General features: G+C 40.2%; 1 protein-coding gene across 1 annotated transcript in view; it reads right to left on the reverse strand.

Annotated features, from left to right (window-relative positions):
• LOC306713021 (zinc finger protein 385B-like) overlaps positions 1-22,967 on the reverse strand; it is a gene marked incomplete at its 5' end in the record, with an annotated part of 57,452 nt that overhangs the window by 28,420 nt on the left and 6,065 nt on the right. Inside the window, one exon of the mRNA XM_079182537.1 lies at positions 5,866-6,141. Coding sequence (XP_079038663.1) covers positions 5,866-6,141 — 276 coding nt within the window. The remainder of the gene's footprint in view (positions 1-5,865; positions 6,142-22,967) is intronic.

Below are 22,967 nucleotides of genomic sequence, written 5' to 3' on the forward strand. Positions count from 1 at the left end.
TTACCTATGGAAATCACTGACTTGGTAAAGGGAGACAGAAACTGAGAGGGAAATGATTTACAAAGCCTTTTTGCTCTAAATCTAATTCCCCTCCCAAAACCTTTTTCTTTCTGTATTTTAACAGTATCGCAGCCTATTGCATACATGCGAATAGTTTTTATACTACACAACTACTATATAAGAAATTAAAGAATCTCGAAAAGTGGCTATTTCACTACAAAGATGACTCCAGCCTTCCTCATGTTTGTATTCAAGAATTTAAATATTCTGATTTTGCTTCATATGCAGGATATTCTTCTCACAAACACAACTCACACGCACCGTCACCTAAAATACCAAAAATAAACTTTTTATGTTTTATTTGGGTCTTGAATTCAGATTTCAGCTCTCTGGGTAATTTCTCAGACTTTCACTGACCTGTAGATGACACAGCCAGTCCCTGAGGGTTTTGGTGCCATCAATGGCAACAGCTAAGTAAAAAATACTGGGAAATGGCGAGCAAGCCTACATCCCTACATCCCACTTTATTCTGTCTCTCCGTCTCCAGCTCCACTCCGTCCTGCAGGCCTTCAGTCTGTGCAGAATGGCCATCGATGACAAATGAAGTGACGTCTTAAAAATGGCTGCTTTTTGCTCAGCAGACTTTGCTGTATGAAATGAGGCCAAGCAGTAAAAAAACTCCAGCTGATAAATGTCCTATTTTAAAGCCCACACAGTTTGTTTCAGCATGCATGTGCGTATCTGTGTGTGGCTGTAGACATACTGCTTTCATGGTTGTTTTTTTGTTCTACCATGTATTTACTGTATGTTGGTATACAGGAGAAGGAATGAAAAGCATTATGCAAAGTCAATCTGCAGTGGAGCTCTTGAGAAATTTATAGATTTTCCATTAGTGAGGGGAAGCTTTGTTCCAGAAAGAAGAAAGGCTAAATGTTCCCTTTCAGTGGGAAGATTGTTATAAAGGGTGCAGGAAATGTTGCAGGTCACCTCTCTCATGGACATCATTTTCAGGTTTGATTTAGGATGCGTGTTTGAACAGTCTAAATTTGACAAAATCAAAATCGAAGAAGACTGGAACTCCAAGTACAGTCACATTAGGTTACGCTGAAACTTAGTGGTGCGTGCACAGCGCGTATATATACTCCTAAAAATAGCTAAAGATGCATATCAGTGCACATCTTGCAGGGTAAGCCTGCTGGCAATGATGTTACAGTCATGTAATCTGTGGTGTTGACTGCACACAATAACCTTTTGTTCCCTGATTTTATCCTTTAAGGTTGTACCTCCTCCCAGGCAGCATAAATACCCCCGTAAAACAGCACCCAGCATTGTGAGGAGTGCTGTCTTTAGGACAGTGTTGTAGGCGTGACATTCAGATTGGCCATTTCACGGGACTCGAAGGTAAACGCAGAAATTAAGGGCAAATGTTCGTGTTCTATTTTTAAACCAACAGATTGCCGTCAGATTAACATAAAGGTGTGAAAGGGGCTATTATCTTTAGCTGCACGCTGAATTAAGCAATTTTTTGGTGCCCACGATGTGCCCGTACCTCTACACAAACACACATCATAGAGAAAAGTTGAAAACCGTAACTTCTGAACTGAAACGACTCCAGTGGTTCAGCAGCTTAGTGCTAAGTGCAGGAAAGGGAAACTGCTCCGGTCCGATCTCTTTTCAAAAAGGCCCCCAGTGAGAAGCACCCTATTAAAATCGCTTTTCATTTCAGCAATAACTTCATGCGACTAAATAAAGGGAATGCTAGCTCAGCTGTGGGGAGGGACCGGGTATTATTAGGCTGGTTTCATCGCGGCACAGAATTATACTAACGGTTCACTTAATTGACTTGGCTCATCCTCCTTTTCTTCTCTCTACTTTGAAAACAGGCAACAGAGAGAATGGCTTACGAGACATTGTTTAAAACATGTAATTTGTGTGTCCTATTTATTCTCAAGGTTTAGCAAAAGATATGTCTGGCTGCCATATTCATATGCCAATTATATATATATATATATTAATAATATTTAAAAAATACATCTGTTAAAGGTTCAAATATGACAAAGGAGTACAGAACACTGTAAATTAGTCAGTCACTGTCTTTAGAAGGATCATTTACAGGCTATTTTACAGGTCTAGTTGCATTTTTGTTCCACATAAAACCATTTCACGGTTATTTTTAGCAGTTGTTTGACTGTGGTATTGTCAATTTCACAACAACCCCCAAACAAAAGGGGTTAAACACTGTAGGGTTCATTTAACCAGTTCAAACACAGCCGGTGTGAAATCATCCGTCCCCCGTGTGAGGAAACGAGAGCCCCTTCACCCTGAGGGTCCGACACAAGCTGCCCGTGAGTGAGTCTCATCTTAACTATCCATTATTGGATGAGATAGCTCTGACATGTGTGGCCTGCAGCAGGTCGGGTGTTTAAACGCTGTCGGTGCTGATGCTGTTGATGTCTAATCTCTCAACCCAGGTGCATTGTGAAAGGCATGCAATGACGAACAATGAACAATGGATGTTTGCAATGCCCTCCACCAAAATGGAGAAACAAAAAGGTTTCTGCATATTAAAGAGTGTAAGTAGGGAAGTATTTCCTAAACAACCCCCCCCTTGTTTTAGAGAAATGTGTCCGTAAGGGCATCGTTTTCATCTGAGAGAACAATGGCTCCCTGCTGTCACATTCACACTTTCTCAGATTGTTGTGACACTCGTATGGTTCTGCAGATAATACATCTCTTCAGTCAAATAAATATGCCAATGCAGTCTAAATGATGGGCAACAGCTTTCCACAATCAGAGATAAGCTGTGACCCAATTACATAAATTATGCCGGTTTTGAGTATGCATTGTGTTGATTGTACAAGGGAAAATTGGTAAAATAAAGTGTACTTGAAACGGTCCTTATGCATACTGACTATACAAAATATATAAAATATTGTGAAATCCGATCAAATTGCGGTCACAAACGAGCTAACGAGAATATATTTCAATACCATGAGTAATAACGATAAATAAATTGTGTCAAGTCTATCATCGCAGAGGAAGCCACTGCAGAGAGCTGCATGTCGCCTGCATGATGATGTCATGTGGATATAAAAATCCAGATTTTTGTGAACTGGAGTGTGACCTAAATCCAATTCTCAAAGACGAAACAACACTTCTGTTGTGGGTAATGTTTTAGCATGCTTGAGATTGCCTGATACATAGACAACACATGAACCACCTATGGTTTAGCACCTCGCTGTTCTTTCTGCTGTTGGCTTCACTTTTGCTTTATTTAAGCAAACAGCATGAACTAACTCCAGCTAGAAGATGTCTCCAATGATACATAATCCGTCTTTATCATGACTGATGGATAGCTTTGGATTTTTACATTTTCACTCAATTTTGAATGGCTAATTCCCCTGGCACTAAAAATCGTGGCTGTGTCCAAAACTGGTAATAAGTGCACTATGCAGGAATGAGTCCTAAAAGCCAGAAATTAGGTTTTGCACTCCAAGTTTCCTCATCTTAAAGTCAATGAGTTTTTTGAATGGTTTTTTGGTTAGATGTCTGAAATAAGGTCCGTGGTTAACACAGAGCCTTTTTTCCGCAATATTCCAAATTATCATTTCCAACTGGCATTTTTGTCGAAACAACCGGTGCAGTGCTAACTTCTAGGGTTGGCCTACAAATCTATGTCATCCCTGCAGCACTCTATAGGGAGTACTACCACCCTATAGAGTGTCACCAGTCACTTCTATTCACATGACAGAAGTTAACATTCACAGAAAAGCCCCTTTGAGCACCAAAGACCCTAGAAAGTCAAAAATACAGGCCAAGATTGGCTTGTGCTCTGGATCAGTCTAACACTTTTAGGTATGAATGATGATCTGCAAAAGCCATTATCTGACACAGAAATAGTCAATAACATTCTGATGATAACAGAATGAGGTTGAAGTGAGGGAGAAATTAAACAATGGATAAAGTATTCATTTAATTTCATTCCCTGTGTTAGATTGGAACAGCTAAATATATGTGGTAAGCCAACAGAGAGAGACAGCCTCATAAATCAACATTAAAAAGTGCCATCTTATTGGCCAGTCTGAGTGTTGATTGATCAAGCGGGTCACTGTGGCAGAGTGACACAGGTGGTGGTGAGGGAAGGTGATTAATGGACCCTCGTCATCAAAACAGGTGTGCAGAAAGTGCTTGGAAATGGCGAGGGGTTCTTCTGGAATAGTAAATATACTGAATGCATAACATCAGGGTTTGCAAATGTGAACAATTACAAGATCGTGATTGAGGTGTTAATTAATTTCTGACTTTTAGTATACTCTCTGACTAAACAAGGTGTGTTAGGTATCAGGGTAAAGTTTCGGGGTCTGCTGAAAGACTATTCCATGTTAAACTATACAGCACAACTTCTGCTGAAGAGCCTGTATTTGCACAACTTGCATAGTCAGTGCTAAGAAGAAGCAAAGCTTTTCTGACAGGTTGTGGTGGCTCCAAATCGTATCTTTTTTATTTTTTAATGCTGCATAAGCCCTTCAGTCTATGGAGCAGATAACTGTGTAAAAGCCAGACGCAGCACCTGCACTTCATATCAAACTCCAGCACCAACAAGCATGAGAATGAAAAACAAAGAGACATTTTTTCCAGCACTTGTAAACAGACCCTCTTATGGAGGAAAAAAAATGATTAAAACACTCCGGATGAAAAAACAACAGAACCACTGACAATACAGCAGCCCTGCAGTAAATAGCAATTTGGAGAAGTTCATAATGTTCGGTTTTGTTCAGACTGCAAGCGTTGTTGATAAAGCTACGGTCATTTTGAGGCAGTTTATGAGTCTTTCAGACAATGGTGGTCAATGTTGTTCCTCTCTAGCAATAACTGGTACATTATCATTTTCAGCTGCTTTATTACAAAAACATCACAATATTTGAGATTCAAGCCCCAACAATTGACATCCTTAAAAGCAGACATTTCAATGCATCAAAGGGTGTAATTAATAACGTGGCTCTGTTCCATTTAGATGCTCCAGCAGGGCACTGGTATTGCACATGATGTCTCCTTGGCGTGTCTTACTGGGACACTTCAATATAATGGAGCCATTATTATTGTTATTAGTTACACCAGTGGTTTTCGAAATGTCGAAATGCCCATTCAATTGGGAGTTCCTGGCCTCTATGTGTCTCTGTAAGTTGTTTTAATTTGCCTTGACATGTCAATTAAAATGGTGATTGTCTACTAAAGCTCACACTTAATCTCATTTGATCGCCATCTTAATATGACTCACTTTTAAAGTACAGAATTAAACCGCATTGCCAGCTACAGATTTAAAAATAAACCGCAGGGCTAAGTAAGAAACTATTTATTAAAATCTCATTGTGTAAATATTTTACGAGAGCATCAAACCCTAGAATATCGTCGCAATATCGATTTTGATTTTCTTCATAACGTCTAGCCCTAAATTAAATATGAAATAAATCTTTTTAGCCTTGTTGCTGTCACTCTCTCTCACTCTCCCTTTAAAAGTGTCCTCCAGTGTTGCTTCGGTGCAGCCCGTGTTACCTGAATGAACTGTATTACGTTGAGTGTTTATTTTGTTGTTGTCTGAACATATTTTGTGCGGATTACATTTGTAAATTATCTTTTTGGGGGCTTTTTGCTCGCAGGGCTATTGTTGCCACCTACAGCTCTAGTAGCATACATTTACAAACCAAAATAATAAAGTGTAAAGTTCTGTTGTCGCTGCTTTTGAGGGCCAGCCATGATCTTAAAACTAAATAATTCTCCTAATCCACAGTAAATCAACAGGAGTATCAACTTTTTCCACATTTAAGTGAAACAAGTATAGAGAAAATAGCGTCGGTGCATCCTTACCTGCGCTGACGGCCTTAGCCAGTCGGCGCATCCTTCTCTGGTGCGTCTTCCCTCTGTAGTGGATCTGGGCCTGGGCGTTGGAGTTCAGCTGTATGTTGCACACCCGGCACATAGTGGCACTGCTGCTGCCTTGACGTCGCTCACGCTTGGCCCTGTGCACTGCTGCCACCTTCCTCTCCTCCTCATCGTCCTCTTCCATGTCCTCCTCCTGTCCCTCCTGGCTCTTGGGAGGACGGCTGCTGTCCAGACAGTCGGGGCTCTTTGGACGCTTCATATCTGGAGAAAGGAAAAAGGCCATTAGCCAAGTTTGAGCAATTCATGTGCTGTCGAAACAATTAAATTCCCATGAGAGACATTTCTTCAAAATGTATGTTGTTAAAATATCCACAGGGGGGCAACAGCGCAGCATGGCTCCATTCAGAGCAGAGGAGTATTGGTCTTTTTCTTTAGAGTGATTCAAACTGCAATTATATGTGCACCACCATTAGAGTGCTTGATATTTTGTTTTACCAAACAGAGGCAGATAAAAGATGCTCATCATTTGGATGTATCTACAAATGTATATATGTCGTCCTATTAAAAGGGCTCAAATTAAGAGAACGGTATATCACGTCTTTTCTAGAATAACCCAGCCCTAAAACATGCATCAGCTGAAAAGAATAGCCTATCTCTGGCACACATCACAGCTTTACGACAGAGACAAGTACAGTCTGTAGATAAGTCTCTTGTTGCAGCTTCTCTTTATTTATCAGATAATGAATCCGATTCTCGGGGTACACAAAGCGCCATGTTTCTTTGTGCGAGCACATAGCCTTAATACCTGTAATGGCTGAGCGATTGCGGCAGACTGACAGCATAAATCAATCTGCAGCCATAGCCGCGAGCTCCGCTGTGAATGTGGAAACGTCGCCCAAAGTCGAGCTGGATTCTTTGTTTTGGTGCGGTTCACATGATAATGGCATCGGTTAAGTCCTTGTGCAGCTGGACATTTTATCCTACGCCTCGCTGAACGCAGCCCCCCCCACAGATGAGAGGCCTTCACTGGTGAAAATTCAATTTGACTGTTGGAAAGATGAAAGTGGAAAGGGAAATGTGTTCACTGGAATTCATCAGCCTCCGACCAGCAGCATGGACTTCAAAGCTGCAGCCCATCTCCATGATTATTTGAATGATGTTATACTACAGCCTCGCAGTGGACAGGGACATGAGAGTGTTTCAAATCAACTAGGTGTCTCCTCAGGATTATGTTAATGTGCCACTGCTGTAATATGGACCAGCAGTTATGTTTTAAAGGAGACGTAATGCAGACTGGATTACATTTTCTAGTAACAGAATTGGGAAATGTTTTTCATTTCCTGTTCTGTACTTTTACAGAAAATCCAGATTTTCAATTCCAAATGTCCAGAAGATGAAATAAAACACATGGGAATTTTGTCCTTTTTTAAAATTGAAATGTTTTTTTTATTCATGACCGTTTCCCTGCCCAAACAAGTTGGAGGCCGAGGCACAAATATGATTTTACTCTCTGGCTGTCTACCAGACAGCTGCTGGATAACAACTCAGACTTGTGTTAAAGACTTTTGTCGGTAAACGGTCTGCCATCACAGGACAGTATTGATGTGTAGACAGCAGACAGGGTCAGTCGGAGGGAGGTGTGAGCAGACCAACTCACTTTAAGGTGGTTTGCATCGACATGGTTCCTCAACTCAGAGCTGAAATTGAAGGTAAAACTACCAGAAGTCAGTTTAGTTATCTTTGACCCTTTCCCGTCAAATGTTTTTATGTGTTTTGTCTTTATTGAAAAGTAGCTGTTGAAGTAACCCATCAATCACATTATAAATCAATTGTTTTTAAGATAGTAATGTTGATTACGTACTATCCCCATATGAATAAAAAAATTAACAACAAAATCAATGCCATGATTTTCTAGACTGAAGAGATTTAGATTATTATTATTAGATTATGTATAATATAAATGATAGTACTAGCTGTTTCCAAAGTTTTTAACCATTTATTCTATTCATTAGTAAATATAGTTTGTTTAGTCGTCATGGATTTGGCTCAGTTTTGTCAAACTTTCAGTCAACTTTTTACTGAAATATAGAGAATTGTTAACCAACTCAATATTATTAGTTCAATTGGTAACACATAAATCAATACAAGTTTTCAAATCAAGTTTACAAATTCGATTTACACAATTATTTAAGAAATACTACACATTACCACCAAATCCTCCCTCACACCTGAGCTGCTCCTCTCACGCGTCATCTTTATGTGGTCAGCTAGAGTCGAGTTGGCACCTGACGGCTCCGTTATAAAACAACAAGCCGGCCAGCAGCTGCTGATTTCTGTTGGCACTTTGTATCACAGCCAGAGCTTCTCTGCCTGTCTGGCACCTGAGTGGGCAGCTGGGAACCGCTCGGTCCTCTGCTATGGAGCGAACACCCTTCACCACCGCCGCCTCATGCGAGTCCGTGGTGGAAGTGTTTTAAATAGCAAACTTTGGCAAAATGCACGACTTCGGAAAGTAGTGAGTACACTGGATAAATGAAACTTCTGCACGAGAGTTGGTAAACAGAGTTTGATACAGTTTTGCTGTTGTTAAACCTGGCCTATATTGACTACAATTCATCAAGGATTTACTCCGGTTTTGGCCGATTTCAGATTTTCCGTTCACAGTGGAGGCATGCGAGTGAAACAAGGTTTTCTTCGAGAATTTAAAGGTAACAACTGGTGAGGCAACGACTTACAAATGGTCATTTTGTGCGTAAAGTACTTTAAGGGCAATCTTACCACGGAAAGATCAGTGCTACCCAGTGTTGAAACTATTTCAATAAATGAAACTGAAATTGGACTTACTGGCAATCTTAACGGTTCACGTCATTCAATCAATCGAAAAGTTATGATTATTTTCACTACAAAAAGAAAAGATAATTCCATTCTGCGCAGCTGAGACTCTATAATCTTATGAAGAATAAAAGAAAAAGAAATTAAGAATTCAAGAGCACAACTGGACTGCGTAAGATAAATGAAACATTTTTAAAAAGCGGTATGAGTCACTTACTGGGTTTATCATCCATGCAGGAGAACGAGCTCAGTATAGCGACCCTGTGGTTGGAGATGAATCCCAGCGAGCTGGCAGTAGGATCTCCATGTCTCATGGAACCACTTTGTTTCAAAGCCAGTAACTTTATCTCTTAACGCAGTATCTGTTATGCTGTCCACTTAATAGTGAAGCTATTTGGCCTCAGCAGCTCTTTAAATACCAGCACTCATCAAGCCAAGAATATGTATGCAAAGGTCATAAATGCTGCTTCATGTACTCTCTCTCTCTGACCTGATGACCCTTATGAAGTTGAAATCATAAACAAATCAGCATGACACAGAGTACTGTAGTAGGATGTGCGTTTGCGTGACCAAATACAGCAAGCATGAGAGAGTTTATTATTCATAGTAATGAATGAAGCCACAATAAAGTTGACCTGCCTTTAGGCCTAAGTCTCTCTTTGTGTAACAATTAACTTTGCATGTCACTTGCACGCTCCACGTCTTTGCTTTATGGCCTGAGACAGCTGCATGGAAATGACCCGTCAACTTCATAAACTACTCCATCAAGGGACTTGTAGTCACAGCATAATGGTCTCCACGTGGCTGCCTACACGAATGAGCAATCATTCATTCTGCTCTATGACATGTATGTGGTTCTTTACTAGCTGAACCCATTTTTGGTACATATGACTATATTCAATGCAGCGTTTTAGTGTTCTGACTGAAGAAAGACTGGTTCACATAGTACTCATTGGCAGTGCTCGAAGTGGGCCGGTACTCACCGGTACGCAGTGCAGTACATTTTACTCTTTGGCGTACTATTACTTCTCACAGGCTGTCGGGACTTTTTTCGAATTAATGCAATATTATTTAAATATTTTCTGAATCTACTATACTTCTGATTTAGGCCTACAGAGTATGATTTATTAGGAAAAACATTTTCAGAAGAACTAAATGTTCAGATGAAGGCTGTGATATGTGTAAGGGATAAATCGATAATTTAAAAAGATAGTACGTTTTCTCGGTAAGCTTTTTGGGTGCCATCTTAATAATGATGGGGTCAAAATGATGTGAAATTGCATCAAAAACCTTAAAATGTTCCTGGAGGAGGAACCCCAAACCCAATATCTGCTCATATCCTTCTTTCACTGTAGAAATTCAGAATGTAAAAATGATTTTCTGATACCAGCTGATACACACACCAACATGTGAATGAGGAGAGTACTGGCACTTCAAGCACTGCCGATAAGGACACCATGTGTAAAATGGAAGGGGCTTTAATCTTTAGTCTTTAAACGAAATGATGAGCATATCTATTCCCTCCACACGGCTCTCAACATGGCGACGGCTGATACATACAATCATTTATTTCCTGATCATTTGAATTGTGTGTTTCATGCAAATAGTCACGTTTATGGGACTGTGGTGAAAACAGTTAGTTTGGAGCCTTGCTGTCAATTACAGTTATCGGAATCTGTAAAAAGAAGTATCGGCAGGTCAGACTTTTAAAAAAACTGAAAGATTAAGAACTTCTGGTCTAAGCTTTTAGTCTTCATGTCTCATTCTATGGTTAAGAAAAGCTGAGATAGTGTCATGAAAAGAAAAGAAAACGTTACAGCCACTACCTAAATATAACTTCTAATTATTTTGTTTCCATATTCTAGAGCTAATCTGGTGAGGTGCGGTGGTGGATAGAGGCTACAGGCAGCTATAAATATGGCGACCTGTTCAGCTAGTTTCCTTCAAGCGGCGCTCTCCGTCTGTGTGACGTGCTGCCTGCCTTCACGCGCTCCGGTTTCACATCGGGGATAAACACGTTTCACACTGCGCTTTGACAAATGAGGGGAAGAAATGTTTTGGCATTGTGAAGAATAAAAAAGTTGATTCGGGATAACAAAAACACACATAAGGTTTTCTTCCTGAATACACAACGTTGCGTGTACAATGGTTCCAAATTAACAGGTGCTCCTTGCGTTCAGCTGTATAAAAATATCTTGTTCCATTACATTCATTATATGATTAAAGCACTTGTCAGCATGTGGATCATTGTCCTATATCTTCTCAAGGGGACTTAGTACAGCATGGCCCTTCTCTATATATAGCTACACTTGATTCCCTGCAACTGTCGATCTATTACACTAAAAAGGCTTCATGGCTAAGTTATTTTTTTTTTATGGTTCCTTAACTGCCTGTTAACTGCCAGTCAAAGCCTGTTGAATCCCTAATAATCGCACACAACTATAACGTGGCCGAAGAAAATATTTCAGAGAAACAAGTCGTCCGTTTAGACTGGCATGAATGAATGGCAGCGGCCCATTAATCCACCTGAACCTGAGAACTTGCCGCTCTTTCTGGTCTGCCATCTAGGAAACTTCCTGGAAAGGGCAGGACTAATCCAGATGTGCTAAGAGGTGGACTATCAGCTGTCATCGCAGTTCCACTGGACGCTGGAGGAAAATAGGTAATATTCTTGGTCATGTTTCTAATAAACACTTCGTAGGATGTATTTGCAGGCTGATGAGTCGGCGTGTCCAAGCGCAAGAAATTCAGCCCGTACAAAAACGCCAACATCTACATGTCTCCTCAGTCTTGACAGTCAAAAAGACATACTGAGCAACTGATCGACAGGTGGACTACAATTACAGTTGTGTTGCCAGGCAACCCCGCACATCCGCTGAAAACATGAATTGGAACCCTTTTCACACAAATTGCAGCTCAATTATGCTGTAATTTGTGCAGAGAAGGCAAAGAAATGGACAAAAAGAGCCACATTTTGCTGAACGACGGGTGAAGAAACGTGGGCAACGCAGAATTATAAATTCAGCAGAGAGCCGGTATGGAGGTGAGGGAACATAAATTAAATAAGTCGATTAATACTATTTCAAATGTGGTGCATTTCACATTCACTCGGCATTTACAGTTTTATTTTAAGACCTTAAAACTGTGACATTGATAGTCCCAGAAAACAATCAATTACCTGTTCAACAGTAATCGGTTACATTCTGCATGCTGTTGTTCTGCTGCTCTGGGTACTGAATCCATGTATTGGGAACAATGGGGATTCTAGGTCCATTATATTAGTGGGGCCAGTACATGCCGTCAACTGTTTGAGTGAAACATGGACTCAAAAGCCAAGACTCAACAACCAACAAATAAAATGTATGCATTACTAATTAGTTTTACCCAAATCCATTTTGTAAGGAGATGTAATTCCTGTCTGGATTGTGTTGTCAAATACGTTTACATACTGCACACAGATTGTAGGGAAGTGGATGGCGGGTGTACAAAGCATCCCGAGTTCTGCACGAGGTAAGGTTAAGGCCACAAAAGCACTTTGGAAGATTGTTGTTTTAGTTAAAGGTCCTAAATTCAAAATTCAGAGCATTTCTATTGCCTCCACACGGCTCTGAACAAGCCTGCGGCTTGCAGCTAACAGTGCTAACAACAGCAGAGCCATCAGTGTTAACCTGAGGGGGAACCACGACTAGTCCCATCGGGACGCTATCAGCTGTAAACGCGGTGTGAGGCAGATCACGTGCACTAAAGGACAGCCGCAGAAAGCCCGGTTACGTTAACAAAGGGAACAGAGAGAAGCTTCCGTTACAACACACACAGAGAGCGACTTCATTCTCTACTCCACGTCTTAAGATTGCAAATAGTTGTTTTCTGCTGTTATTAATGGTCTGAATATTGTATGGAGAACCTTTGAATGTTCAAGTCTCGTGCTTCAAGTCATTGTTGACTTTTAATTAATGAATTAAAAATAATTGATGAATCATTTCAGTCATTTAGCAACCCAAAAAATGCCTGAACATTTTTTCTGGTTGCAGTTTCTCAAATATGAGGGTTGCTGCTTTACTTTCTCTTATGTGACAGTAAATGGAAAATCTTTTTGAGTGTTGATCCGACAAAACAAAACATATACAGAGTATAGGTATAGATTCACTATTTTCTGGCATTTTACAGACAAAACTATTCACTAAATAATCAAGATAATAATTGAAATGATTGGCAGAATAATAAATAGTTGAAATAATTTGTACTGCCATTTGGGTGTTGCTGTATGTATGCAGGTGTGCTTATAAATTGGTTAATACATAAATTAAGCAACCAATCTATAAATCCTTATAAAGAACACCATATTAAAAAAAAGTGGTGAAGTAAAATATTTTCTTAGTTGTGTGAAGCTGTTTATCTCTCTGTGGTGGATTTAGAAGAAGGATGACGATCTGTATGAAGGAGCCGAAGGAGAAGCATGACTCATCTTGAGAGCTCAATGAAGTATAACTGCACACAAGTGAGCCACACAGGTGCATTCAAGCCATGAACATTCAGAAACACAGTCCATGATCCTCAGAGCAACACGCAGAGACGTATGCACACACTGTGTGTACTATGGAGAGACGACTGGGTTTGTTGGCATGCATAATCCCGCAGCATGAGTGGTATTCTGTGTGTCAGTTCTCTATGACAAGGTCATTTGCAAACGTTCCACTCATATAATGCAGTGATTCACTGGGTTAGGTAAGTGAGTGGGAGCTGTTAAGAGGGTGCATATTTTTAGTCTCTACATTTCCCTTGGACTCTGGGAACATGGGATGACAACACTGTGTATGTGCGTATAGTTGTGCATAATATGAAGAAAGAGACATGACGTTTTTTACAAGAGTTCTCAGCCTTTTGTAACTTACGGCCCACTTGTGATCGCAAGGATGAAAAACATAACATGACAAAACAGGGAGGAAAGAAAAACTGGCTTGTAAATGTAATTCCTGATGATGTGTCGCGATTTGTGGGGTGATATTCAAACATAACTGGCTGTTCAAATTATTGATTTAAATTTGGTTTAAACTTGATTTGAAATAGTTTGTTACTATATTTCTTTTCAGAATATAAAATGTTTGCTTGACCACTTAAAAATACTTGTTTTAGTAGCATTAACAAAATACTTACACTGCATTTCTCACTCAAGCTATACGTATACTCCCTCTGCATGAATTGAAAAGATGACATGTAGCAGATAACAACAATGAGGTGGGTGATTACGGAAGGGTTAAAGCTTCTGGACATTACATTGACTTACCCTAAACATAACCGCTGCCAGGCTAACCCTTTCCTTGACCTAGCCTTAAACCTTCACCCTAAAATGCAATGATTCATGTTATAGGGATGTGCAATTACCCCCCTTTTGTCCCCACAAATAAAACGCCAGTCCCCACAATGTGACTGTGTAATCAGATTGATGTCCCCGCAAGATGCTAAAAAACGCCCTCCCCGCGTCCCAACACACGCACACACTCAGGGGAAGCTTGGCTAAGTTCCCAACAAACGTCTGTACTGGTTTGGCATCCATCTTGTGGACACCTCACAGCAATCACCAGATAACACACACACACACACACACGACACACCCCTCTGTAGCAGGAGATTAGGTCCAATGTTAAACAAAGAGGGAACATGTTTCTGACAAGTCAGCTCTTTAATTAGACCACTGGTATCTTAGGACACACACACACACACACACACACACACACACCTGTGTGTCTGTTTGTCACTGTAAGACCGTTTAACAGCCAGAGAGGAGGTGGAGCAGCCAATCAGCTGTCACCTTCTCTGATGTGTTGGAAAGCGCCACAGGACCTGACAGCCCAGCTTGCTCCCTCTTTGGCAAAGTATTGTAGAGTATTTGCCAGTACAGGCGACTCATCCAATCCAACAGGCTTACTGAATATAAAAATCCATTATATCATCGCTAGACAAACGAACGTGATTTTTAAAGCTTTTCATTTGAAATTACAATAAAAAATGTACTATTTTTCCAGTAATGTTATACATGAAGAACGATGTGAAACTTTGCTCTCTAGCTTTATTTTTTTCCAGTGCAATACTGTGAATCCTCCCCCCAAAGAAACTTTCTGAAAATGTAGTGGTCTGCAGCCCGGTGATTGGGAACCGCAGATTTTGATGATGGCTAGTTGTCAGTATAGTGAACTGAAATTCTAATCCATCAGTGGTTGTGAGAAAAATCAGCTGCACCCAGTAGTGCAATGGACAAAGACAAACCAAAAGATGTTAAAAGGCCATTCATGTTTTTGTCAAAGCTATCTGTACTCGCTTATTGCTGTTCAGAGTCACAAACATGATTTCTGCATTGAGTCAAAAGAGATAAGCAGCAGCAGCAATAGAAACACAAGCAGGTCAATCACACCAAGACACACACACACACACACACACACACACACACTCCTGCTATACCTGCACAGACCATCATGCACCGACACGCATATGGTCAGTCTATTATGGTGATTTCATGTCGATCCGTTTGATCCCGACAGGCTGCCGTATATTATGGTGATGAGATTGATGAGAAGCTGGCAGCTGCCGCAGCGTTTATGAGCAGGATTAAATGACACCTGTCTGTCAGCGGTGACCGCACACAAAGTGTAAGACAAAATCTTTGACATTTGACCTTAAACTTTAGGGAAGCATCTGCCTGATGTTGCCTCACCCCAGAAGGCAAGAACCTGTTCTCAGCAATGGACTCAGAGAAGAAGAGCATGTGTGACTTTTTTGGCTTTGATGAAAATGTATGAAAGTACTTTATTTTATGTAAGAATCTTAGTTTGTGAGGACCAACTGAATATGAAGAATTAAACCCCTTTTTTGGCATTTTCTGAACACCATCAACAGACACTGGTGAACTAAAATCAAATTTAGGCTGTAATAATTGTAATTTGCCACACAATATTACAAATGCAATAATAAAATATAATCAATTACAAAAATACATCTTTTGTCCAAAGAGCCCCACTGTTTTCTTCAACGTCAGTGCTTTGGTGGAGGCTATTAGCAATGTACATATACGGCACATTTTGGCACAAACTGTTTCCTAATCGGAGAAGCCCAGTGGCCATGCCTATTTAGAATAAATCCCCGTCCTTGCACTTAATCTTCTTTCAGCACAAACCTCGACACATTCACTTAAAAAGGTACATTTGTGCTCCATGTAAACACTGCTGAGGTAGGCCATTGTCAGGAATGACAAAATGTAATCTCCGTCCCCCAGGTGGAGTCTTTTAACCGGAGTGTCTTCTAGCATATGGCCAGGCTGTCACATGGAGAATAAAATAACTCTCTCACACAGAGCAGAATATGAACCAGAGCGCTACTATATTTCACTGTTTTTACTTGTGAAGGACCACACCATGTAAATGCATGTTTTAGCTCATTTACAAAACATTACATATTGTTTTCATTGCATATCGCTCATCACAAACAAACCAAAATGTTTTAGAGTTTTGAATAGTTGTTTCACCGCCTTCCATGATGTGCCATTAGTTTCCATTCATTTCTTTATTAACTGAAATTCAACTTGCAGAGTGCTGAAACTTGCGAAAGTGTTTCATCACAGTAAACATCATGCCACGTCAAAGCTACAATACCTTATGACTGTGCAGTGATGTTGTAAGTACAGTTTCATGTGTAAATTCTGCACTACATAACAACTTTGAAATAAAAAACAGATGGTCACTGTGATACAAGTCTACATGTTTTTAATATACCAGGCAGAAATAAATGGAAGCGAGATATTTACAAAAAGTATTGTAATATCACAGAAAATAGGCTAAAACTGATACGACCCTTTATTTAAGTGCTAATTTTGTATCCTTCTTTCACTGCAAATTTTACAAATGATTAAATACTACATGTGTCTGACAAGAGTTAAATAACGAGATCTGACTCCATGTTTTTTGCCCAGTGACAGGACATTAGGTACATAAGAATTGACACCTCGTTGTGGCTAAAACCCTTTGGTAAGCATCCAGCTCCACGATAACAAAGGATCAGGACATGGGATCAAGCCAAGGTGGAGGAACGGTGCAGGAGGAGAGGAGTGGATGTTGGGAATGGAGCTCAAACAAACTGAGCTTTTTCAATATACTAAAGGCAGACCGACACACAAGAGAGACAGAACATGATGGAAAATAAATCAGGGTATGGAAAAATGTGAACTGGAACGTGTGTGTGGGGGGGCTGGACTTGGTGAGGAGACTTTTTTTTTTTTTTTATCTAGAGGGAGGAACTGCACTCCAACCAAGGGCAACAGCGATTGTGGGCATCTGTCATCGGCCATCTGGGAGAGCCTCGAGGCTTCTTTGGGGACCAAAGCAAATATGTGACCTGTGCATGAGTGACAGCAGTGTACTGGAACTCCAACGGTGCATTTAGACACATGCAAACAGAAGAAAACAGGAAAGTGTCTTGGTAATCAAAATTAGAATTTGCTAATAATCCTAAAAAGGTAGTTGATGCAAACAAATAAGGCGCAGCATTCGATACAAGACTTTCTAATTAATACACCTTAGCTTAATAAGCTTAGCTTTGCATAAAGACTGGACACAGGGTGGGAAAGCAAGCCTGGCTTTTTCCAAATGCAACAATATTCAACTACCAGCACCTCTAAAACATAATATTTAACACATTCTATATATAAACTCTAAATGGGTCAAACCGATTTAAGATTAAAATAAATGTTATAGTATTACAGTAAGAGAAGGGACAGGGCTTAGAGACAAAAAGGGAAGAGAGAAGCAGGAAACGTTTCTAAACGCTCAACCATCAGGATGCCCAAATTTAATAGTTTCATATTTGGAAAGTGCCAATGGCAAGACACTCACTTATTTCTACTGTATTGAATTTGTACACAAACAAGCACCACGATAATGTATTAAATCTAACTTTGAAATTAAAATCTCTGACGTCTCAACAAGAATGAAGTTATAAAAATTAAATTCAAATAAATAAAAACATACTATAGATCAGGTTTATGTTTTAAAATGATGAAATATGGCTAGTTTCAACGATCTTTCTGGCATAAAAATGTGGCGAGGGAGTGCTGATTATAATGAGATTGAGTAGTTGAGACAACTGTGCTGTTCTCTGTCTTTTGTGACTGGGAGATGTGGGCTGTTGAAGTCTGCTGTAATCCTCCTCTTCCTTCTCTCCACGCTCTAAACGAGACTTGACCTAAATTCTCTTTAAGAGTTTTAGATACATTTACCAAAGAGGGTTTATTGCAAGAATTAGCATGGCTAAGTTATGCCCAAAACATTTTCTGAAAGCGTAAAATGAAGCTATTATGTTTCCCATGCTCCATCCTGTGAACAGCAAGGAAATAAACATACTGGCTGTTTTGGAGAATTCAACAGATATCTGTTGAAGATCACATGTAAACCCGGCTGAGAAACCTTTTGGAAGACAGTAAAGGAGTAGAGAGCTCACTGGGATTTATTCGACATCATATTTCCTGGACTTGCTTAGTGGTGCAGCCAAGAACAGTTTATTTTCAATTTACAGTTCATTATTCAAGTTAAAATACATATACACCTTGTTGTTTCCGTCTTGAAGACACTAACTCCAGTGCCCAATGTTTGAGGCCAGTACAAGAAGGCTCCTAAAAAAGAATGTTGACTTCAGCAAAACAAAAGAACAACAGGTAGACTGCACACTGAAATTCTGCTTTTAATGAAGATGTAATGACATTTCGAGAGAAAAGAAGGCCATAGACCTTCAACTGCAACTACAAGATTGCGTGATATGAAACTACGTGAAACAAAGCCATCGCCATAATTAAGCTGTTTGTGAATGTGTTCTCTGTCCTAATGTGTAACAATATTTTAGGACTACAATGTGTTTTTAAGATCATATTAAGTAGTTTTAGGATGATGAATATTTTATTGGATGAGTGTGTTGTGGATCTGTTCTTTTTCTCTGTGCATATGACTTTTTTCTTTGTTTGCCATATACCTGTACGCACAGTTGAATGAGAACACTATTTTTCTATCACCAGTGTTTTGGTGGAACTGGAAGTGACTTCTGAAACAACGACAAACAGGGTCAAGTGCCATTTACGAGAAAAAGTCATTTGTCAAAAGATTCAGTTCCTGTCAAACAGTTTGTCTTCACAAGTGTATAAATAGATGTTACACCTTTGAACAGTCAAGGTAGTGGGGTTGTTGGGATCCACTCCCTTATTACACTCAACAGTTTAAATTCTATACAAAAATAACGTGATTCTAAACTCGGCATTGAGAACCACCCTGGTAGCCATTTGAGGAATCTCAGCTGAGGACAGTTCAGTTCTCGTGTGACCGACACACGGGCGTGAACACGTGTTTACATTTGGAGAGGACCCGGGGCCAGAGCAGGGTTAAGCCACTTCCTGCCTGTTTTTCCCTTCGGGCTTCGTGCTCCTGACAGCTCTCAGATCAGCCACTGCACGACACCGATAACACAGGCTGAAGCAACATCTCAATCACAAGACACGTGCGTCGTAGCTCAATCTGTCTCTGTGCCGCCCTCTTTAAGTGCATTTTCAGCTTTGGCTCCCAACTTACTTTCTCACTGCAAAAATGCTAAATATGTTTATGTAAACTGATGGCATGCCGAGTAGAAAACACATCCGTTTGGCGAGGAAACGTATGCTTTCCATGTGGAGTGATAGCAGGAGGTGGGCGGAGGGATGACTAATGAGAATGACTAAGAGACGTGTTCAGGGTGATTTTCCCTGCCATTTGTCTCGCCCATGTCTTTTATCAGTTGATAAATATACATTGTGTGAAGTTGGTAGTGTGACCCTTGGCTCTTTATATAGGCCAGTCACAAAAGGTGCCAAATGCTTTTTCTTCCCCCAGGAGTGGCAGAAATATCAGATCAACTATATATAACTACCTCAGTAACACAGAGGTGTCGGGATAGTGTCCGGGCAGATTTTAATAGACTAATAGCCTTGCTGTACAGTACTGTGTTGTGCAGCACTGCTCCCCTTAACAACAGCCACGCTGTGCAAGCCCTCTGCTGCATATGCAAGTGGAAATTAGAGTGTGAGAATATGAAAAATGACTTTGGCGCACCGGTGAGTGACACTGCAGCTCTGCAAAATGCACAGATTCACTATTTACCGCATTATCAAACAGCAGAGTAGTAAACATTCAGGCGGCAGCTCATATCAACAGTCTTAATCTCCTGTTAAACATTCATTCATATCATCAATTTCATCTCATAAACATAATAGTTTTGTAAAGGGGCCTTCAGTATTTGGATCAAGTAGTTTGTGTGTAATAGGTGGTGTGACTTTAAAAGTCGTCTACAGCTGTTCACAACTTGTTTGCGCTGCCCCCAAGAGGCCAACAAAAGAATCAGCTGTTTAAAGGTTTAAAGAGAGGAATTGGTGCTAAACTAGATAGAAATAATTGCTGTAAAAGTCATGTGCTCCCTAATTTCCACAGTCTCAGTGCCAATCAAGCCATTCAATGTCTAAGGTAGGTTATACTATAGTGTCACTATGTTGATTGTTTGCTACCCGCATTAGTAATTAATTATCTAGCCGCACGTTTGATTAAATTACTTTTCACTTCAACGAGAATTGCCGAGGTATCCAATCACACGGTGGAGAAACTCAATGGCGGTTTCTTTTCTGGAGCGAATCATCCCAACGTTGACAGACGACTGCAGATAAGATCACTGCTCTTCCTCGCTCACGTCCCTCTAATCAGCCATCTTCAGAGTTCTTATCTGTGCTGACTCATATTGGAAACCTGACAGGCTAAATTGGATCGACTTTTAATTAGGTGCACTCCCCAGGTAAAACGGGTTTAATTGGTAGAATTATCTCAGTGGTTCTTTAAGGTGGTTGGGTGAGGAGAAGCACAGCTTTGTCTGAGTCAGTTTGAATGAAATTCGTATTAGCCTCTAACATTTGATAATTAAAAAGGCAGTAGATGCTGTCAAGCATTACTTGAAATAAACCTTTGTATTCAAATATTACACAAATGTAATATCTCATCAACTTAAAGGTGATAGTATGGATATCATGGATACACCCCTAAATCTACTTTCTTTGGTTAATCATTTAGCTTTTAATGGTGTATATTTACAATCTTTCTCTCTGAACTGGCCTCTGTTAAAAAATAATATTTTTTAATAATAACTCCCAAACCAATGGCCTAACTTTGTCCTTCACTGCGTCAGTATCGGATCATTCTTCAAAACTGGCTTTGACAGTGAAACAGTCGTGCATGTGTGACCAAATATTCAAAAGCAAGTCTTGAAAAATTTAAAGACACTTCCTGCACAATACTGACCAAAAACATAATATTTAAATGCTATATTCCGGGAGTATTTTTGCATTATGAGACAATCGAGGAGCTCTCAGCAGCTGTGGAGCGTCTAACTCATCATCTGAGTTAAATGCTCCACAGGGAATGGAGTAACAGGAAACGTCACTTCTTTCAGAATATACACAAAAAAATAAAAATGGTAACAATAACAATAATTAATTATCAGCCCTTAATTGTTACCTAAAAGGGCCTGTAGGCTATACAACAGTGAGTTATGATAAAGAACACGAGAATGATACTGTTGTCAGAAGAGCGATGGTCACAACTTGTTAGTGGACACAGCAGTCCGGGGGCGTCGCCCTCGGCTCCCTGAGATTCAGTCATGATGAACAGACGCGCTGTAATGGCCCCTTCAATTAACGACCATTTCATTCGGCCGGCTCGACTGGTCTTTTGTGTTGGGTATTTATGGCCATTGGAGAGAATATGTGACACAGCATTTGATGGAGGAACAAAGAGCAAAATCATTTTAGAGGAAGAATGCCATGACAAAGCAAAAGCTTTTTGATCCGAGGAAAACCGAGGACAGAAACGGTTTCAACATCAGCGGGGTGCTCCTCCTCAGCTAATCGGATTTCATTCTACCGTTGGGCTTTCTGCTATCGGTCCGAGCACGACGACTGTTTTCCCACTATGTCTGAAAAAAAATGAATCTCTGACAGACAAGGTTGTCTTAGACATTTATATTTATTTCTATATGAAATGAATTACTGATTTTTGTTTCTTTCATCAGATGACGTCTTCTCATCTCTTGGCGATTAGCCACCATACAGAAACACACATAAACATTGTAGCTTCTGGACATGACGACATAGGCCATTGTATGTAAAAATCAAAAACCCATTTTGCATGCCACTAACAAAACCCTCAAGAAGTATTTATCCGGCTTTACACAATGACGCTCTTCTAGATTGCCATGGTACATAGTTTTACAATTTAAAAAAAGATTTCTATCTCAAAAACTGCCTTCAAGACACTGTGTACACTTCTGCTAAAAGGAGCCACGGAGGGACCATTCCAGATAATGTGACTGTAGAACGACATTGCACTTCACAGGACCTCCAGCAGGCAGTGTGATGAGAGTAGTTAGTCTTTTGTGCTGGAGTACAGAAAAATCAACCCACATTCACGCAGCTGAATTCTCTCCAGGAGGGGCCAAAAAACGATTTTTATGTTGAGAACAAAAAAAAGTCTGGCACTTATTCACAAGGGCCCATAGTTCATCTTCAATAAAGGCACGTTTTGGATTTAATAACTTAATAATTACACTAGCTTGAGGTAGTATTTTGTTCAGTTTCTGTTACTCATATATCCTGATACATCTCATCTTGAGATCAAATTTTAAGTCAAAATCATAGATTTGGATAAAAAAAAAGAGCAAAATTAAATAAATATACAGAATGTATTCGGAGAAATTCTGTTCATATCCGTTAGTCTATAAAGGACATTTTCTCTGTGGCCATGTCTAAGTCAGACATCCTCGCTACTGCATTGCGCAGGTGCATGCACACACAACAAACACACACACACACACACAGACACATGTGTAGGCGTTCACATCTATATACTGTACACCACGAACACACACACACACTCACACACACAGAGACATTGTCACACTGCTGCCTGCTGCGTTGAATCTGTACCTGCAATGCAGCCACAGGGGAGTGGAGAGGTAATGGACCGCACGGACATTCAACATCCCACACAGCCCTCAAGGTGTCTGCCTGTCCCTCTGTTCCTATAGTGGGGACTCAAAGAGCAACTATCTATCAGGGCTGCTGTGTCACATACAGACATCAAGAAGCCAGAGTGGGCGTCCAGATAGAAGCCAACGTGAACCTTGTTTTTCTTTTAGCATTAAATGCAGGTAAA

This window comes from Pholis gunnellus, assembly GCF_910591455.1.
Source record: "Pholis gunnellus genome assembly, chromosome: 21".
Taxonomy (NCBI): Eukaryota; Metazoa; Chordata; class Actinopteri; order Perciformes; family Pholidae; genus Pholis; species Pholis gunnellus.